Source organism: Melanotaenia boesemani, chromosome 2 (assembly GCF_017639745.1).
Source record: "Melanotaenia boesemani isolate fMelBoe1 chromosome 2, fMelBoe1.pri, whole genome shotgun sequence".
NCBI lineage: Eukaryota > Metazoa > Chordata > Actinopteri > Atheriniformes > Melanotaeniidae > Melanotaenia > Melanotaenia boesemani.
The window spans coordinates 3434689-3454765 of NC_055683.1; the positions used below are offsets into that span (position 1 = coordinate 3434689).

General features: G+C 40.7%; 1 protein-coding gene and 1 long non-coding RNA gene across 2 annotated transcripts; one reads left to right on the forward strand and one right to left on the reverse strand.

The window, feature by feature from the left end:
* Positions 1 to 2209: 2209 nt before the first annotated feature.
* On the reverse strand, positions 2210 to 17475 carry LOC121630730. The gene is made up of 3 exons (XR_006008589.1): positions 17346 to 17475; positions 16969 to 16971; positions 2210 to 2221 (listed from the first exon to the last, which is right to left on the reverse strand). It is a non-coding gene; the product is annotated as an uncharacterized LOC121630730 (long non-coding RNA).
* hoxb1a (homeobox B1a) lies at positions 4732 to 6762 on the forward strand. The gene is made up of 2 exons (XM_041970937.1): positions 4732 to 5512; positions 6419 to 6762. Exons 1-2 carry the CDS (start codon positions 4732 to 4734, stop codon positions 6760 to 6762), a joined length of 1125 nt encoding a protein of 374 aa, XP_041826871.1.
* Positions 17476 to 20077: the final 2602 nt, after the last annotated feature.

Consider the following 20077-nt stretch of genomic DNA (forward strand, 5'->3'; position numbering starts at 1 on the left):
AATGGAGGAACTGCAACTGATGTTCTAAAAATGAGTTCTCAAAATGAGAGAGAGAATGGAGAAGGCTACAAAGTTGGTGAGGGAACATATACATACATGTATATATATATATATATATATATATATATATATATATATATATATATATATATATATATAGAAACACTGCTCAAAAAAATAAAGGGAACACTTAAACAACACAATGTAACTCCAAGTCAATCACACTTCTGTGAAATCAAACTGTCCACTAAGGAAGAAACACTGATTAACAATCAGTTCCACATGCTGTTGTGTAAATGGAAAAGACAACAGGTGGAAATTATCGGCAGTTAGCAAGACACCCCCAATAAAGGAGGTTCTGCAGGTGGTGACCACAGACCACTTCTCAGTTCCTGCTTTCTGGCTGATGATTTGGTCACTTTTGAATGCTGGTGGTGCTTTCACTCTAGTGGTAGCATGAGATGGAGTCTACAACCCACGCAAGTGGCTCAGGTAGTGCAGCTCATCCAGGATGGCTCATCAATGTGAGCTGTGGCAAGAAGGTTTGCTGTGTCTGTCAGCGTAGTGTCCAGAGCATGGAGGTGCTACCAGGAGACAGGCCAGTACATCAGGAGACGTGGAGGAGGCCGTAGGAGGGCAACAACCCAGCAGCAGGACGCTACCTCCGCCTTTGTACAAGGAGGAACAGGAGGAGCCCTGCCAGAGCCCTGCATGACCTCCAGCAGGCCACAAATGTGCATGTGTCTGCTCAAACGGTCAGAAACAGACTCTATGAGGGAGGTATGAGGGCCCGAAGTCCACAGATGGGGGTTGTGTTTACAGCCCAACACCGTGCAGGACGTTTGGCGTTTACCAGAGAAAACACCAAGATTGGCAACTTGGCCACTGGCGCCCTGTGTTCTTCACAGATGAAAGCAGGTTCACACTGAGCACATGAGACAGACGTGACAGAGTCTGGAGACGCCGTGGAGAACGTTCTGCTGCCTGCAACATCCTCCAGCAGTTAAATTGTTTTAATACTTCTTTTTCCTCTTTTGGGTCATTTTTTGAGTCAGCTAAATAGTAAATATTTGCATCTTTTCTGTGCAGAGGTTTCAGTTGCAAGATTTACATTCAGCATCAATAATTAATCAAGTGTCCTGAGATGAAAGTATTTCATTTATTTATGAAACATTCTTTCATTTCATTCATTTAATTCTTTCAATGTTTATTTTTAATGATTTTTCTTAAAGAATAATACTCTCTTCTAATGAAGCAACATTTACTGTTTACCAGTTTATGACCTGAAAGGTTCTGTTTGCTGTGTTAAATGAGGAGGCTAAGCGGCTTTTTCCTGAACTGGAAAAATTTCATTCACAAAGTTATGATTCACTTTAGATAAGTTTAAGTCCCTTATTTTTCTTGGTTTATGATTTTTTAAATGTTTTCCCGGGATTTGGATTGAATGTGTTTGCCTTTTCCAACTTCTGTGTTGTTTACTGTTTAAAGGGATATTTAGTTTTATTGAAGTACTACGCAGTCTTTTCCCAGTAGCAGATGTTGGCTGGATCTCGCTGATTTGGAGAATCAGGGAGGTTTTCCTGATGGGCGAGCCAAGCTAAGAGCTACACAGATGAAGGTTATGAGAAGAGCACATTTTCACCATCTGAAACATCTGAAGCTGCAAATTTCATACGGAAAGACCAGTAGAAATCATCAGTTTTGCATTTATTACACACACTAACATGTTCTAAGTTGCAGCAGCGATACAACCTGTTCAGCAGTAAAAAGTATTTATTTGTCCCAGACAGAAAAAAAAAGAAATCATTTGCATTGCGTTGCTTTTATCACGGTTGAATGTTGATGTTGACGTGTTGACTGATCATAGGCCACGTTCCTGCAGACTTTATTCTGACAAGTGTCAATATAGCTGATGCATTATTTTCAGTCTTTGCCTTTTTTCATGTTTTTTTATATATTTCTACACAAACTTGGAAATTAGTCCACAATCATTTAAAGAATCAAGTCTGATTTAGGGAACTTTTTTTTTACCACAGAACTGACTGAATGGCGTTAAAGTTACACGAGTTCTTTCAATATTCGACTAAGAAATCATGTTCAAGCTACAGTTGAAAACTGGGTAAACTGGACCCGATTAAATGAATTATAACATGGTTCATTTGTATTAAGGCCACTAAAGTATATCATGTTCAATGAACACAGTTTTTATAAGAACATTTTACTATGAATAGTTAAACAAGTGATGCTTCATTGGGTAAAGGAAGAAAATCATGTGGTTTTATACGATTATGTGGGATTGATGTACACATTAAAGTCAAAGGATGTTTCTTCAGTGCAGGTTTTTATGTCCTCACATTTTCACACAACTGTAAAAACTAAGTGTGACCCTGTGACCCCTCTCCACAGCTCAGACAGATATGTGGGTGTCATTTAATCTTCTTCTTGTTCAGGTCTGCTCCTGCAGACTTCCTGCCCACTCTTCTGCCTCTCTCCTTTCAGCCCTCACTGATGATTAACCTCCCTCGTTGTCGCTCGCCCACATCTCTTGTCCTTTTTTGTGCTGGCAGCAGGATGGCAGCGCGTTCGCTGTCAGGCTCTTCAGGAAAGCCGTGGAGGAGAGAAATTAATGACGGCTTCATTGGAGCCACTTATAACGGGTGAGGAGAAGAATGTAAATAACATACCTGGTGAGGAGACATTTGTTCCAGACAGGAAATCTTTTTTTTTTCTTTTGAGTTCAGTAGTGCAAAAAAATTAGAAGAAAAAAGCAGAAAGAAAGTCATGTTATTATTCAGAAATATTTGAAGAGTAAACTATAATACAATCCAGCCTTGAGTTCACAAGCAGGGCATTGTTTCTGTCTGCCCAGCTTCTTGTTCTGCAAGACTGGCAGGGTCCAGCTAACCAGAAGGCTTCCTGTCTAACTTAACTTCATTGCTTTAACTGATCAGCTCTCTCATTCAATTAGGAAACACTCACACTGGTGGAGCCTCACAGTCACCCATCAGAAATCTATGGCTGCCCAAACCAATTGGTAAATTGTGGGCTCACTCCCGGGCCCACATGATGGGGCTGTTAGGTCAATACGGACCTTTGAATCTACAGAGATTCCCTCCATCCTGCAGGGAGAATGTGCAAAGAAAAGATAAAGTCAAATCAATAATCTTTAAAGCAATGATCAGTGTTAGTAAAGGAAGGGTGGTGCAGAGGGAAGAGTTGATGAGTGCTGAAGATACATCACAACACAGCACAACCAGTTATTTCTGCTTGGCATTGGACCAGTGGGTAAATATGTTGTTGTTTGTTGCAGTCAACCTCTCACCCTGCTGTGGCAGAACAGTTGTTTCCAAACGACTGTTGGCATGGAGACCATTTATTCTATAAAGGATCATTTGACATTAGTATCTTTGTACATAGTTTAATAAACCGTTTTCAGGTGCTCTAAAATGAGAAAGAACATCTGTAAAGTAAGCATAAAGGTTTCCTCCTGAACATCCAGCTCATCTCTGCTCCAGACAAGTTTCTAAACCTGCTGGTCATTCTTTTTCTTCCCAGCCAGCCACACTTCAGATGCCAGCTCTCTTCCACAGATCATTTATTCTGATCCTAAAATCTGATAGTTTTTACTGAAGACAGCTTTCCTTTTATATCTGAATTATATTTACTATATAAAGAAACTGACTTTTAGGTAATAATGTTTATTTCTGTACCAGACATGAACTTTGAAAGAAAGGAAAATACATCCTGATTCAGATGAAGTAGATTTACATCTGTTGGGCTGCAGCTGCTCTGGGTGCTGAAACTCCTCCAATCTCCAGTTTATGTGGTTTTTCTGCAACTTTTTTTCTGTAGCATGTGGAAGGAGGAGGAAGAGGAGTGGAGGCTGCAGAGGCCTCTCAGCTCCTCTTTTCTTCTCGGCCTCTCTCTTTGCTCTGACAGATCCGAGCTGATATCAGATTGATGGGCCGGTTTGATTGAAGCCTCTTTGTCGTGCTAATGTCACGGCGAGTGATGGATGAGGCGCGTGCGTCGCCGCTAACACGCGCGTAAACTCCACTCCTGAACCGAAAAGACCCCCCCTCCCCTCCTCCTGTACATACAAACACACACACACACACACACTTTTTTTCTCACTCCTGCAACCATCTGACAACTTCTGGCCTGGTCGCCATAGGCGACGAGTCACGTGACCCGCGACAGAGGTAGATGAGAAGAGTGGAACAGAAGTGACTCGGTGAAGAGAGAGTTGTGGAAAAGGAGAGAATTTGAAGGATAAAAAGACGTCTGGGAGGCTTACAGGTGAAGAGGTGAGTCCGGTTCTGAAGAGTTTTTGGGGACCTCAGGTTGATTCTGACAGAGGAGGGGCCCCCGGACTCACCGACCAACAAGAGGTTCATGCCTGGTTTGGATTGGAAACAAACTTTTTAAAAATCCTTTATTTCCAGTTCCTGCTGTTGTTTTTGTGATTTTTGTCTCTTCTTGTGTTAATGTGGGAGAATTGTTCATCCTGTGGTCTCTGATTTTTTTCTTTTCCACCGGGGCCTCATTTATTATTATTATTTGTATTTTTGTATCTTCCTTCAAATTAAGATTTGCTATTGATTTTTATCTATTTATTACCCTTATTATTTTTGCACTGAATCTTTAGATTTAGTGAAATCCATCCGTGGGTTGGTGGTTTTTCTGCCCTCGGTCGAACCGTCTCTCAGCCATACTGTGCCTCTGGTCTGCATGGACAACATGAACTCATTTGTGGAATACTCTTTTTTTAACCGACCGGGAACTGGTCACTCTGCGCCCAAACCTGGATACCAACATCACCACCTGCACCACCTTCCTCTGGACCAGCACCAGGCCTTCTCAGTGGCCTCCTCCCTACACGCGGGCCCCTCCGCTCCTGTTAACAGTGACAGCGGTTACACAGCAGAGGGAAGGATTTATGGGAATATCGGAGCCGATGATGGAGGGACTCACGAGCAAACAGGAGCAAGCCAGCAACATCAACATCCTTCTAATCATCTCCACCAACAACCGCACAATGAATACCATCATCAGTCCAGCCTCCACCAGAACCAGGGCGTACAGAGTGGATTATTGTGTCCTTATTCTAACATCAGTGTGACCAACACCGGCTCGTATGCGGGACAGACGTGCGCCACAAACTCGGATTATGTTTCCACAGCAGGCCCTCAGAACCCCCTTCTTCCGCAGTATTTTATGGAGGAGTCTGTGTCCTCCACCTACTATCGCCAGTCCACTTTTCACAGCTCGGCCCCATCCGTGGGAAGCAGCTACAGTGCACTGGCCGGGGCCTACTGCGGGCCCCAGGGCGCCCAGTACCCGCAGCAGGCCTGCGGGGGTCTGGACACAGTGGGCTATTTGGGACTCCCGCATGGAGGAGAGTATGAGGAACTGACGGTTTCCCAGGACCGAGGGAGAGGGGATGAGGAGAGCCACCAGTCCGGACAGACCTTTGACTGGATGAAAGTGAAGAGGAACCCACCGAAAACAGGTGAGGCCTGACGGGAAGTTAAAGAGTCAGAAAAGGTTCGTAGGTCTCATTGATCCGGCACGGCGGCTGCGTTAAAGGAAAGGAGTTCAACATCCGTTAATCTGTGAAAAAACGCGCTGTGGAAGAGCTGAAGGTCGTTTTATAAGAGAAACAACCGCAGAACACAAAAACTTTTCGTTTGGGTTTCTAATGAGACACACACATATTTCTATGGTTGAAATATGATTCAAATATTTTAAAAAAAATCACACCAACAATTTTGTTCTTTTTCTGTAAAGCTGTGTTTAAGAAATAAACTCAATTATTAATAGTCTTTCTGAGCCTAAAAATAGATAACCAGAAAAAATCTTTTAGTTTTTATTTTTATTTATTTATTTATTTGGTCTGTTGGTCTACAAAACTGTTCAATATCAGAAGATTTCCATTCCCATCACAGCGCAGTGGTTCAAAGCTGAAAAAGTATAAATAAAGTATTTATGTACGTATATACGGATAAGTAACAGACCGGTCTGGGTCTGGGTCCATTGTAGGCCCCGATATCTGGTCTCTTGTCTTTTTCGCTCGTATTGGATAAAGCAGACGGACAATTTCTCCCCATGGAAGTCTGTTATCTTTTTAAAGCAAGCCCCCTCCCTCCCGGCTTCACCAGCCACCGACCTATTTACAATTTTCTCCATTTATCTCCATATATATATATATATATATATATATATATATATATATATATATATATATATATATATATATATATATATATATAATTAATTTTTTTGTTGTTTTTGGTTTTTTTCTGATTGAATATGATGTTGATAATGATGAAGATGTATGTGAGCATGGTCATTTCTGTTACATTTTTTAGTGATGTATCCTAAGCAGAAGAAGCTGATGTTTTCTGTCTCCTTTCAGTCAAAGTGTCGGACTTCGGCCTGTCGGGGGCCCACAACAACACCATGCGCACCAACTTCAGTACGCGGCAGCTGACGGAGCTGGAAAAGGAGTTCCACTTCAGCAAGTACCTGACGCGAGCACGGCGCGTGGAGATCGCCGCCACGCTGGAGCTGAACGAGACGCAAGTAAAAATCTGGTTCCAGAACAGACGCATGAAGCAGAAAAAGCGCGAGCGGGAGGGCGCATTCACCAGCACGCGCGCCTCATCTGATTCCGGTGGTGGTTTCACCAAGGACCTGGACGACACGGATCACTCCTCCCTGTCCACGTCTCCAGGCGCATCCCCGAGCTCGGAGACGTAGTAGGAGTATGAGGACGTTCATAAGACACGTGAAGGCATCACTGCTCAGGCTTCCACACCTGAACGGGAAACGGAACTTATCCGGTGGACAGAAAAGTTGATGATGACGCTCATAAACATTCTGTTTCTTTTGGTCAAGAATGTGTTTCCAGCAGAAAATTATTTTCTTTTTGTATTTTGTGACATTTTTCTGAGACTTGTCAGCTGTGAACGAAGAACAGAACTTCCGTGCTACCTCAGTCAAACCTTTCTTCTTGTGATATTTCTTTCATTGGGCCTCTTATGAATGAATAAGCTGTTCTTATTAAGGGGAGTAAAAGGGCTGAGCAGCTGATTTACTAAAGCCCAGCTAAATGTGTGACTGCCACTGTGTTACTGAGCTGGCCAATGGTTTGTTTAGTTAGTGATGATAAATGAATTAAACAAATCAAGCAAAACAATAAAATGATTTTAAATTAAAATAACAATAAATAATGGTCTAGTTTTATATATTGATGACAACTGTTTAAAGCCACAATGAAAGTGTTGACTGGAACCACTTATTCTAATGAAGATGGGTCTGAACGGCCACGAGACAACAAAAGAGAAACAGATGAAAAGGAGATTGTGCTGTACATCCTGCAAAATATTGGAGACTCTTACATCTTTGGTAAAAACAGCCTGACAACAACAAACTCTTGGTCTTCATAATGATGCAGGTAGCTGTTGTTTCAGACTGCATTGGGAGAAAACAAGTCTTGCTGCCATCTTATGATGCGTTGGAGTGTTGTTTCAGGCAGGAAAAGTCAGCATGCAGAGGAGCAATGATACAGTTGAAAGTTTTCTTCTTTCTGGGATCCATTTAACTAGTCTAGGTTAAGCACCAGGGATAAGGTTCAAGAAAAGATCGTGTTTGGGGTTAGAGAAGACAGTTTTCTTTTATTTCATTCCATCTAATGATTGTTGCTGTGTGGTTAAGTTTAACCCGCTAACGTCTTGTTAGGCTCTGGAAGGGATGATGGTTGACCATCTTCAAAGCAGGATAATTCACATGAAATTTCCGCATTTGACTTAAAACCGTTAAAGATTTGACCTGATGGTTTTATTTTTGGTGAAGTTGAGATTTTGCCACATTTTCAAAAATGAAAATTTTCTCTATCTTCAAAATATCTGCTGAGTTTTTTGTCATTGAACAGACGGGAAGTTTTAGGGTTTGCACACCTCTGACTTTTAAGACCCCAAGCACAAAATGTTTCAAACAGCTTCTGGTGCATGGTGATGATGAAGATGATGATGGCTAGATGCACTTTGGTGTCTTTATGATGTGTGAATTACACGGTGGGCTCGGGGATATTTAAGTGAGTAAAACATAACTGCTGTTGATATCTTCAAAATCTCTGTCTAGTTTTTGATGATGCTGAATAAAAATGTGTTTTTAGTGTTTTTGTTATTCTATTAATCCTCTTACATGATGGTGGATTTATTACGTTATGTTCTTTAAACTCACCTGATGGAAAGTGAACGTAAATGACGTTGAGGATTCATTCTGTATAAAAACAAGTAAAATCAGAAACCAGATTCTGGGACAGCTGAAGGTTCATTTGGGAGTTTCTGGTGGGAAAATCATTCCTTTCTCTTCATGACTGAAGCTACTTTTTTCAACTTTCATGAATATTGTCATTGCTGTTATTAAAATTCTTTATATGAGGGCTGTTCAGGTCTTTGTAAAACATTGAATTAGGATAAAACTCAGTGATAAAATTTAGTTGCGTTATGATCTTGAGGAAATATTTATTGGACATGTTGGTTGGTGTGTGAGTGAGAACAAGGAAACAATTTGAGGAAGAGAAAATATTTCACTTCCCCTTTCTTCCTTTTCAGAAGAAATGAATGGTTGTATTTTATTATACTGATAAAAGACAGTAGAAACAAGACTTTGTTGTTTTTTTATCTGACAAAATGACCAAGTTACTGTAGGTGAATGATTTAAATTTATATGTGGACACTTCTTTAGTCAGGAGTCATTTCCACTATGTTTAATACTGGTAGATTTATTGTGGACTGTAAATCATGTGACTGAGATGTATTTTTTGATAATGAATTTTTTAAATGACTGAGTTTTATTAGTTTTGCTGCCTTAAAAACACTTCCAATCATGTCCCTGCCTATCTGCCTAAAACTACCTCAAATAAATATTCTGTCAAACCACTGAGAGTCCATGCTCTTTTTACTGTTCAAAGTGATCATAAAGAGTCAAATAGAATTAATTTAAGGCAGGCACAAAGTAAAGTGTCACCATTTTTAACATACAAATCCAATTCCAAAGAAATCAGGATGCTGTGTAAAATGTAAATTAAAACAGAATGAAATGATTTTCAAATCTCATCAACCAGGGGCGTTTCTAAGTGGAGGGTGTCCAGGGTGGACTAGTGTTACCCTGACAACAGACTTGGACCCCCCTGTGCCCCCTGCCACTTGCTGAGGGCAGAGCTGGGAGCATTTATTATTTGCAATAATTTCACCTGAAACTAAATGCGGAACCAAAGTGTGGCTCAGTTTTCCAGCTGGACCCAATAAAGAGATGCACCACTGTAGTTCATAGATGTATGTAACAGGTTTGGAGATGCACCAATACCACACTTTTTTCAAACCAAGTTCAATTTACTCTTATACTATTATTTAATATTGAATATCAGAACACACACATAGTATCAGACTGATACCCGATGCTGGTATCAGTGCAGCCCTCGTTAAGCCTAAAAAGTTAGGACTGTCAAAATTAACACGTCAATGCAAGAAGATTCATTTCTTTAATAGTGTTAAGTGTTAATTTTGTTTGATTAAACAAAGTGTGGCACTACCTCAGCAAGAGAAGCTGATTTTATGCATGTAGGTGCTTTGTTACAGCAGTGAACAGACTCCACTGGTAACTACTTTGGGTGTTTCTTTTTTTTTTTTTGTTTGTTTTTTTTTTGTTTTTTTTGTTTGTTTGGTTTCTTTTGTTTCTTTTGTTTTGGTTTTTTTTCCTATCTTTTTTTCTAAACATTTCCTTCAGATGTCAGCCAGACCAGGGAGGACCTGCCAGTGCAGTCGAAACTAAAAATCTTTCCATTTTTATAAAAAGTATTAAAGCAGCCTGGTTTGAATTTCACAACTAACTTGACCACTAAAAGCAACCAGACAGCATCTTAATATGCTTGGAGATATTTGATCCTCCTAAAACCCCAGACACTAATGATGCATAAGAACTGAAAGAAAGTACTTAAAGCTTTTCCAACCAGGCCAAATCAGAGAGGCACAAAAATGCAATGATTGCTTAGACAGATGTATCACAGATCTGTAACTAGTGGTTCTAGTTCTAGTAGTAGTTGGTGGGATCCATGACAGAGCTGCAGCTAGTAATGCTACGTTGGAGAGATCCATCACAGAGCTGCAGCTAGTGATGCTGCGTTGGAGAGATCCATCACAGAGCTGCAGCTAGTGATGCTGCGTTGGAGAGATCCATCACAGAGCTGCAGCTAGTGATGCTACGTTGGAGAGATCCATCACAGAGCTGCAGCTAGTGATGCTACGTTGGAGAGATCCATCACAGAGCTGCAGCTAGTGATGCTACGTTGGAGAGATCCATGACAGAGCTGCAGCTAGTGATGCTGCATTGGAGAGATCCATGACAGAGCTGCAGCTAGTGATGCTGCATTGGAGAGATCCATCACAGAGCTGCAGCTAGTGATGCTACGTTGGAGAGATCCATGACAGAGCTGCAGCTAGTGATGCTGCATTGGAGAGATCCATCACAGAGCTGCAGCTAGTGATGCTACGTTGGAGAGATCCATGACAGAGCTGCAGCTAGTGATGCTGCGTTGGAGAGATCCATCACAGAGCTGCAGCTAGTGATGCTGCGTTGGAGAGATCCATCACAGAGCTGCAGCTAGTGATGCTGCGTTGGAGAGATCCATCACAGAGCTGCAGCTAGTTATGCTACGTTGGAGAGATCCATCACAGAGCTGCAGCTAGTTATGCTACGTTGGAGAGATCCATCACAGAGCTGCAGCTAGTGATGCTGCGTTGGAGAGATCCATCACAGAGCTGCAGCTAGTTATGCTGCGTTGGAGAGATCCATCACAGAGCTGCAGCTAGTGATGCTACGTTGGAGAGATCCATCACAGAGCTGCAGCTAGTGATGCTACGTTGGAGAGATCCATCACAGAGCTGCAGCTAGTGATGCTGCGTTGGAGAGATCCATCACAGAGCTGCAGCTAGTGATGCTAGATGCTACATTGATTTTAAGCTTAACAGTCAAGTAAAGGTAGTCGTCAAGACACTTCTTTTCACTTAAGGCAGCTAGTCAACGTGAAGGCATTTATTTTGAAGCAGCATTCTGACACCATCATGCATGCTTTTATAACCACTCAACTGGACTACTGTAATAGATTGTATTTGGGAGTTGTTGGGACTTAAATTACTTGCTGTCAAATGGTGCAAAATGCTGTTGCACGTCTTTTAACTGGCACACGTAAACATGAACATATTTTTCCGGTGTTACCATTTCTCCATTGGCTGCCTGTTTGTTTTAGAATCCAGTTTAAAATAATTTTATTTCATTTTAAAACTCTCCATGATCTTGCACCACCCTACCTCTCTGAGCTCTGTCACCCTTATGCTTCTTCACTCTCTTTAAGGTCAGCTGATCAGATGGTCATGACAGTGCTGAGAACAAAGCATAAGCTTCGAGGAGATCAGGCCTTTGCTGTTGGTGGTCCCAGATTGTGGAATGTTCTGCTTCTGCATATCAGACAGGCCTCCTCCTTGTCTGATTTTAAGTCTCCTCTTTGAACTCATGTTTTGCTTGGCTTTTTTACACTCTTGAGATTTTCACATTTTGCTTCTGTTTTTATATTTTAAATTGTCTCATTTGATTTTATTGTTGTGACTGATTTTATTCTTTATGCTTTTAGTCTTCTGAACAGCACTTTGGTCCTCTGTGGTTGTTATTAAAGAGCTTTATAAATAAAGTTGGATTGGATTAGAGAGATCTATCACAGAGCTGTAGCTTGTAGTGCTACGTTGGCTTTAATTATGTTTTCATTAAAGACAAAATGTGTTTAGCTGTGTAATCATTTATCTGAATGAGATGGGGCGACAAATAGTGTTTCATATCCTCACTGAGACTGAAAACCAAGAGCTTCACATTTTTAGTTAATAAATTTTGAAAATATGACTTTTTTTTAAAAATATGAAATTAAATTGCTGTTGTAATATTGCCTTGAATATACAATAAATGTTTAAATCCTTGGAGGCTCTTTGTTGTGTATTTTCTCATGGGAACCATGAGCAACACGTTGCAATGCCATCGTTTTTAAGTTGTCCAAGTTGCACATAAAGAAAGCTCATTAGAAGCTGGATTTTCTGGATAGGAAACCACAGTTAAATCATTTTAGCTCATTTCTTTCTAAAGTTAAGGGAACTATATTGACTGATGAAAATCTTGTGTTATCAGGAAAGCAAAAAGCAAATATTTTCCAATCTCTACTTCTAAGGTTTAGAAGACTAATCATGATCAAGAAGCCTCATGAAGCTGAAGAAGAGAGGCTAGATAACTGTAGTCTAAGTGGGCCATCCGGTGCATTCACTAAAAATCTGGAGACCCTGTGTGTGGTGAAAGGGGAATTATTGCTGCTCTGAGGTCACTCTGAAGACTAGAACATGTTGTCTTGAGAACTGGCTTCCTCAAACCAGGAGATCTGGAGCTAGAGATCATCAGGGAGACAAGAAACAAGAAGAAAAAGAAAACTTACACAGGAAAGAGTTTATTTCTAATGTTGCCTCTTACTGAAATTTTTAGAAACTTTCTTGCACCTTTTAAATTATTGAAAAACCAAATAAATAAAATACTTTCAAAGAATACAGGGCAATTTGAACATAACTTAACTCCTAAAGCGTAAAGTTTCATACAATGAATTACCTCTAATTAGTTGTTAATACAAGTGAAAAGACCTCTAATGAGACTTATTAGTGTTAATAACAACTAGATTTTAATGAATTTAAATCCACTTAATCTAAAACCAATGTTAGGTACAACAGTGCACACGTCAGGCAGCAGTGAGGAATGTAACAGGGCTTTCCGGGTGGCTTGCCAGCCTGCTGACCTTTTGAAGATCCTCAGGGATATCTAAACATGTAAACAAACTCTTCCTCCTGCTCATCCTCATCTCCTTCTCTACTCAGCTGGTCTATGAATGTCTGACCTAGACCCTGGGTGGCAAGCTCAGTCGTCACCTCATCTCTCTCTAACACACTGAAGACAGCCCTCCCTCATCTAACTGGAAGCCAGAAAGAGGCCCTGCAGCACCACAGATGTACATCTTAGAGGAGTAAAAGCAGTGGATTCTCCTCAAACTCTCATACCACATGGTTGAAACTCACATGTGAAGGCGAACATGGTAGTGTAACTGGGAGCTCTTCTTCATGGTGTTACAGCAGTCAGGCAAAATGAAGGAGAGGGAGAGACTCTGAGACAGACTGCAGATTCTTGAAGGGTGACCTCATACTTTCTGACCCAAAGCTTCTGTTTTCCTTCCCATAACTCAGCAACACAGCAGTGTGTGCGAGCTCTCATTATGAACAAAGACTGATGTGGTTGTACTTCTACAGGAACATGAAGGAACAGCTGGGATCTGGCAAATGTCTGCAATTCATAACACACAAGAAAGTGTGTTTCTGTGCACAGTTTTCGTGGTGTCACCGTTTTTCACTGTTAGGATTCTGGACCTCAAAGCTCTACAGCGGGAGGCCAGATTTTCACAACCCATCACCAGGACTGAACATCCAGTCATGATCTCAACCGACAGCGCTGCAGGAGAAAGGCCCTGCACATCCTCTCTGATCCCAGTCGCAACACTCTTCACACTCCTCCATGATGTTCAGCACGGTGTAAAAAGTAGTTCCAGAGCGATGTTTGGCACGGTGTAAAAAGTAGTTCAAGGGTGATGTTCAGCATGGTGTAAAAAGTAGTTCCAGGGTGATGTTCAGCATGATGTAAAAAGTAGTTCCAGGGTGATGTTCAGCATGGTGTAAAAAGTAGTTCCAGGGTGATGTTCAACATGGTGTAAAAAGTAGTTCCAGGGTGATGTTCAGCACGGTGTAAAAAGTAGTTCCAGGGTGATGTTCAACATGGTGTAAAAAGTAGTTCCAGGTTGATGTTCGGCATGGTGTAAAAAGTAGTTCCAGGGTGATGTTCGGCATGGTGTAAAAAGTAGTTCCAGGTTGATGTTCGGCATGGTGTAAAAAGTAGTTCCAGGGTGATGTTCGGCATGGTGTAAAAAGTAGTTCCAGGGTGATGTTCGGCATGGTGTAAAAAGTAGTTCCAGGTTGATGTTCGGCATGGTGTAAAAAGTAGTTCCAGGGTGATGTTCGGCATGGTGTAGCATCCCCTCTTCTTCTAACAACTGTCTGAAAACATCTGGGAAGTGAGGAGAACAGTTGCTGGAGTTTTAGGAGAGGAATGTTGCCCCATTCTTGTCTGATGCAGGATTCTAGCAGACCATTTTAAATGAGCTTTGGTCCAGAGATGCTGGTTCTGGATCCTGTTCACATCTGGCTTCTTCTCTGCATGATGGAGCTTTAACCTGCATTTGTGGGTTTCAGGGTGAACTGTGTTCACAGACAGTGGTTTCTGGAAGTCTTCCTGAGTCCATGCATTCAAGATGATGTTCCATTGTTACCTGATAATAAGAATAAGACTTGAACTTTGATGATCAGTTTGGTTTATTAACACATGTTAAGTTTTATAATTTTTTCCTTTTGGGCACATTATTTAACACATTCAAGGATTTAAACAATTTAACAAAAAGTGTTAAAAGTTGACATTATTTATTTTACACCCTTCCTGGTTTTCAGGGCCGATACATTCAGTCCTGCAGCATTATTCCTGAACAAGTTCTATAGTTCTGCATATTGGAACATTCATTACTGACTCAACATTTTATGCATCACTAAACTATTATTGGTTATAGTAAACTTATATTACTTGATGAATCTTTCTTACTGATAGATGGAGACCAGTAAAAGATATGTGAAACATCCCTGTTTTATCAGAAGAGGAAGGCTGTGAAAGGTCGTCATGAAAAACCTTTCAGCCCAGTAACATTATCTTTCAGTACATTTCCCTGAAATCTTTTTGTAGAATATCTGTCAACATGTTTGATTTTTGTAGCTCTAAAATAATTCTATTTGTAAAATATTTGGAATTCATGAAATAAAACACCAAATTAAAAGTAATAAAAGCATAATTTTAAAAACACTTTAAAGAGTTTTTTATTTTTCTGTTGATACAAAAGTCAGTTTACAAAGAAACAAAGAATGAAAGTGTCTTAGAAATGTTGAGGAGAATAAAGGAAATAAATACCGTTCAACATGTGCATGTGTTAGCAGTGCTGAGTGTGTTTGCTGATCTTTTTACCAGGATTCCAGCACACCCTGCTGAACCAGACCTGCCTCTTGGAGGAAGAGCTGGGTCAGACTTCTTCCTCCACAAAGTGATACATGAAGCTGTGGAAGCTACTGCAGGAATAAATCTCAACTTTAACTCAAAGCCTCAGCTAACTCCCTCAAACTGATTATAATTTAAAATTAACTGATATTGGAGAGCTGCATGAGGACGGAGTCGAGCTAAAGCAGACTGTTGTATTACTTACAGTACAAACCCATTTTGGATCTTTACGGACTGAACGATGCCAAGACAAAAGGTCATGAAGCAGCCTTAAATAATTTTCTCTTTTTGGAAAAACATGTTTGTCAGCAGGCTGCTGTGCTGGGGTCAGAGGTCAGAGGGAGAACAGGGCACAGAAGGTTATCAGGCCAGACATTCCTGTTTATCCAGAGCTTTACTGGAAAATATGCACAGTGTAAAAACACGTCAGCTGGTTTTCAAAAGGCTTCTGATTTAAAGAAAAAAGATGTTTCTTCATTTTAAAACTCATAAAAACACAACTGGATCAGATTCGGACCTGGAAATAAATTTGTCTGTCACATATTAGTTGTGTGTGTGCATGTGTACATGTGTGTGTGTGTTTGTTGAGGGTTCAGGACAAGCCTGAACACCTATGACTGTTTGTCATTACTAATGCAGTGTATCCTTTGACCCTGTGTCCTCTTCATGCACACAAACACAACGGAGTCTGCATGCAGCGCCATCCTGAGTTAAACAAGCTATTGTGCCATGTTCTTTCACCACCCAGTGTGTGTGTGTGTGTGTGTGTGTGTGTGTGTGTGTGTGTGCGCGCGTGTGTGTATGTGTGTGCGTGCGAGCGCGCACGTGTGCGTGTGTCTGTGTGTGTGTGTTTGAAAGAAAGACAGGGGAAACAGGAACAGCTAAAATGCATCAACCATTATCAATGCTGGGGCGAAAGTGGGGGCACATTCATCATAGGATGACAATACACTGAAGCATGCGCACACACAGACACACATTTGTCTTGATCTTGTGAGGACCAGTTAGACGTCCTCCTACTCCATCCAGCTTGAATTCAGCTCACTTTCCCAGGTTGTACCTGGTAACAGACGTATTAAAGTCACACACACACAGATGGAGAGGTAGTTTGACGTGACAAATTCAGAGTATTACATCATCATCATCATCATCATGTACACAGTAAAATCCAACAAGTTGATTTTATTTTAAAAAATATGCAAACTTGTTTCCTTGAAGAAATAAAGTTTTTATGAACTCCAGTGAGTTAGTTTAAGTGGCTGGAATGATGATAATTAACGTAAACTCTGCTGGGAGGTGGGTTATTGCTGATATCAGGTCAATATTGAGACCAGAACAGAAACCTGAGAACTGGTTTTGTCCCAGCAGGAGGTCTGGAGCCAGAGATCATCCAGTGCAAAAATGCAAATTTTTATACAATAAATTACCTCTAATTTGGTGTTAATTGAAGTGAACATCACTGTCCGTCAACTCAAGTAGCTACTCACCTTATTCCCATTTATTTAACTTAAGAACATTAATTTATTCAACATTTTACACTTCAGTGTTCATCTGACTTGTTTCAGGTTAGTATTAATGACAACTACATTAAAATAAAGTTATTTCCACTGAACATATTCTATTTAAACCAATGTTACATTTTACAGTGTACATCACTGTACATTGTTCACCGATGGTAAAATGCAGGAATATTTTCTTTAGACAAACAAAAGTCATGAAACATAAACCTGCTCCTGCAACACACTAAAGATGTGGAGAAATAGCAGGTTTCTCCATTCGCCAAGTATTATAATAATTATTATTGTGGCTATTTCCATCATGCTGTTATTATGTCTGAACTCAGCAGGGAGGAAAATCAACATTGAAGGGAGATAATAACACTCTGACATGATGCTGCTGGTGTAACTTTGACCCCCGAATCCTGAGGTGGAAAGTAGGAAAAAGTTTCACCACCCTCAGACAATCTGAGGCCTGGTCTGAGAGACTCTGCCTCTCTGAAATGCTCCTTTTATACCAAGTCATGTCACCAGTTAACCTGATTAGTTGTCAAATGCTCCTCCAGGTGTTTCTGGTTTGTACCAGTTACTTTTCCAGCCTTCTGTTGCTCCTGTTCCAACTTTTTCCAAACATGTTGCTGATTCACTATCAGCTCATATTTTCCATCGCATGGTGAAAAGTCTCAATTTCATCATCTGATGTGATGTTGATCTTCTACTTGGAATAAAATATGACTTGATGGGATTCTGGCTTTATTTACATTTCACAGACTCCCGACTACGTTGAAAGTGGAGTTAAATATAAGAAACATGTTTGAGATGAAATCAGGAAGTAATGGAAGGATATGAAACTGAAACCATCCGGTGAAATAGTGTCACTGTTCACACAAACAAGTCGAATTCTACTAGTTATCTAGAGCAGAAATTTGAAGCTTGGTAAAGAGACTATTTTGCTTTGTACTTGTATATATTGTGTCTTGTGTCTTGTCCTGCTTTACTGTTGGTGTTGTATTGCTACTGGTACCCAGATTTCCCTGAGGGCTCTCTGAAGGGATTAATATAGTATTTCTATTCTATTCTAGTCTATATAGTTAACATGCTAGCTAATATGCAGCTCACTGATTGCTGTGATTAAATGTACTAGGTGAAGGCCTGCTAAAGTGCTGACTAGTTGGGACTCTGATGTATGGCTTCACCAGTACAGCTTCTACTTCAACTAGTTGGACAACAATGCTACTAGTTTCCAAGAAAGCATAACTAGTAGCATTTTTGTTAACTATTTATTTATCAGTTTTCATAAACTCTTAATTTAATTTTAAGGATGCAGGGGGCGGAGCCTATCCCAGCTGACCCTTCAGGTCAGATCAGAACCACCAGATAACTGATATCATGCTTTTGGACCCACACCTAAATGTGGAGCACGTTGAAACACAGAAAACCCAACCATCACTGATCCATGAGCGCCGCCAAACATTCATGCTAATACTAACTGCTTCGTCTTCGTCCATCTTTGCAGCATGCAGCTGCTTCATGTACCAAACTCTGACCTTTACAGACCGACAGCTCACCATGAAGACGTGCTCGGCTCCACCTTTAATCACTGCATCATGTTTATTATGACTTCTGTGACAGTCTTGTCTCAGCTTTCTCTGACCCAGTTTACTGGTGGTGTGACTGGACCAAACTGGTCTCTGTATATCAGACAGTGAGGTCATAACCACACATTACTACTGATAAGCTTGGGTCTATAAACACCTCCTGGTTGGGACCCACAGCACTGTGAAAGCTTGGGTTGCCAGGTATAATGACGGCCCTGTTTTTATGACACTGTTCCAGACATGACTGACATCTTTCCTCACATCATTATAGTCACTGGCACAACTGGTTTGGAGCTCTTCGGCGTACTTTTATGGCTCAGGTGGACACATGAAATGGGCCTTTTTTCATTTTTGTGTGTTTCCTCATTGTTGCCAGGTCACATAAAGGCTGCCAGTTCACAGTTTTTCTCTGACTCACTGCTAAGCTCTTTACTTTTTCTTCCTGTCTTGTCAAAAGTTGACTCGTTAACCTCAATATTTGTTGTCACAGATAGTATTTCTTCCCATTTTTCTCCCTCTGGACATGAAGAGCTTGGTTAATTACAAGGTTTTCAGTAGTCTGTCTTCTTTTTATGACTACCTGTCCTCATTTTGTCCTTCCTTACTGTGAATACTGAAATGGATGATCTTTACTTCACTGTTTCCTGAAAGCAACATATAGCTCAGAGTCATCAGCAGGGTCACAGTCCTGGTTTCCTTCTTCCTTTCCTTAGTTTACTCAGACCTGAGGATGCAGTAATGGTCCAGGTCCAAGACAGATGTTGGTCCAGCTGCTTTTAACCTCATTGTTAAGGAGACAAATTCTTCTTCTTCTTCTTCTCTTTATTATTATTATTATTATTATTATATTCTTATCATAATACAATAAAGAGTTTTGGTTCAGGGGTTAATCCAGAGAGGAGGCGTAACAAATCCTGTGACAAAGCCTGTTTCGAGGTTGCTAAATCCTCTGACGTCCTAACTTGTGTTGTCGACTCCAAAACACCGGCCATGATCACAACCCCATGTTGGTTAAGTCAAACCTATGACAGGCATCACCCAATGAGCGAAATTATGATGAAAATGACCATGAAAGTGAAACAGCTGCATCCCCCACCCATTGCAAAGCTAGGAGGAGGATTTCCAGACAAGTTAATACATATGTGGATATTAAATGCATGGGAGCCTACAACTGGCATAAGTTATCCAATTATTAAATTTAATAAACGTCTTCTTATTACATTATATTATATTATACACTGACAAACGCGTAATATTTGTCAGTGGTTCTGGTACACCGATTAAATTTAGACACAGAGCTCGGCTTCATCAGTGTTGCTAGTTTAGCTACGTTGACGCTTTAGTGAGTTCTCAGACCCATCTAGTGACTCTGTTTCAAAGAAGCAACTAACGACAGATCTAGAAACTTTTCCTGGTGTGATTGGAGACTTGTGGAAACTGAGTTGAAAGCACATTTACCTCCTCCATCCATGAGCGCTCATGGTGCGTTTGATTGACTCGGCGATTGGAAGTCAGACCTGGGAATGACGTCACACCCCAGCTAAGAGCGTTCTTCTTGACAAAGCCTGAACATTTGTAAAACCTATGTACGTGGCCAGGAAGCTCTTCCTTTTCCTCGTGCTGTCTCTTTACAGAAGTTTACTGAATCAATATTTGGAATGTTAAAGACATCGAAGTTAGTCTGTCACCAGTCATTTACCTGACCCACAGGTTATTTCAAGGACATGTTATTTTATTCCTTGTCAGCCAACCGGC

Coding starts and splice junctions, on each gene's coding strand:
- hoxb1a (XM_041970937.1), top strand. CDS start 4,732: ATGGACAACATGAACTCATTTGTGGAATACTCTTTTTTTAACCGACCG. Junction 5,513..6,418: donor GAGGAACCCACCGAAAACAG/GTGAGGCCTGAC, acceptor GTCTCCTTTCAG/TCAAAGTGTCGGACTTCGGC.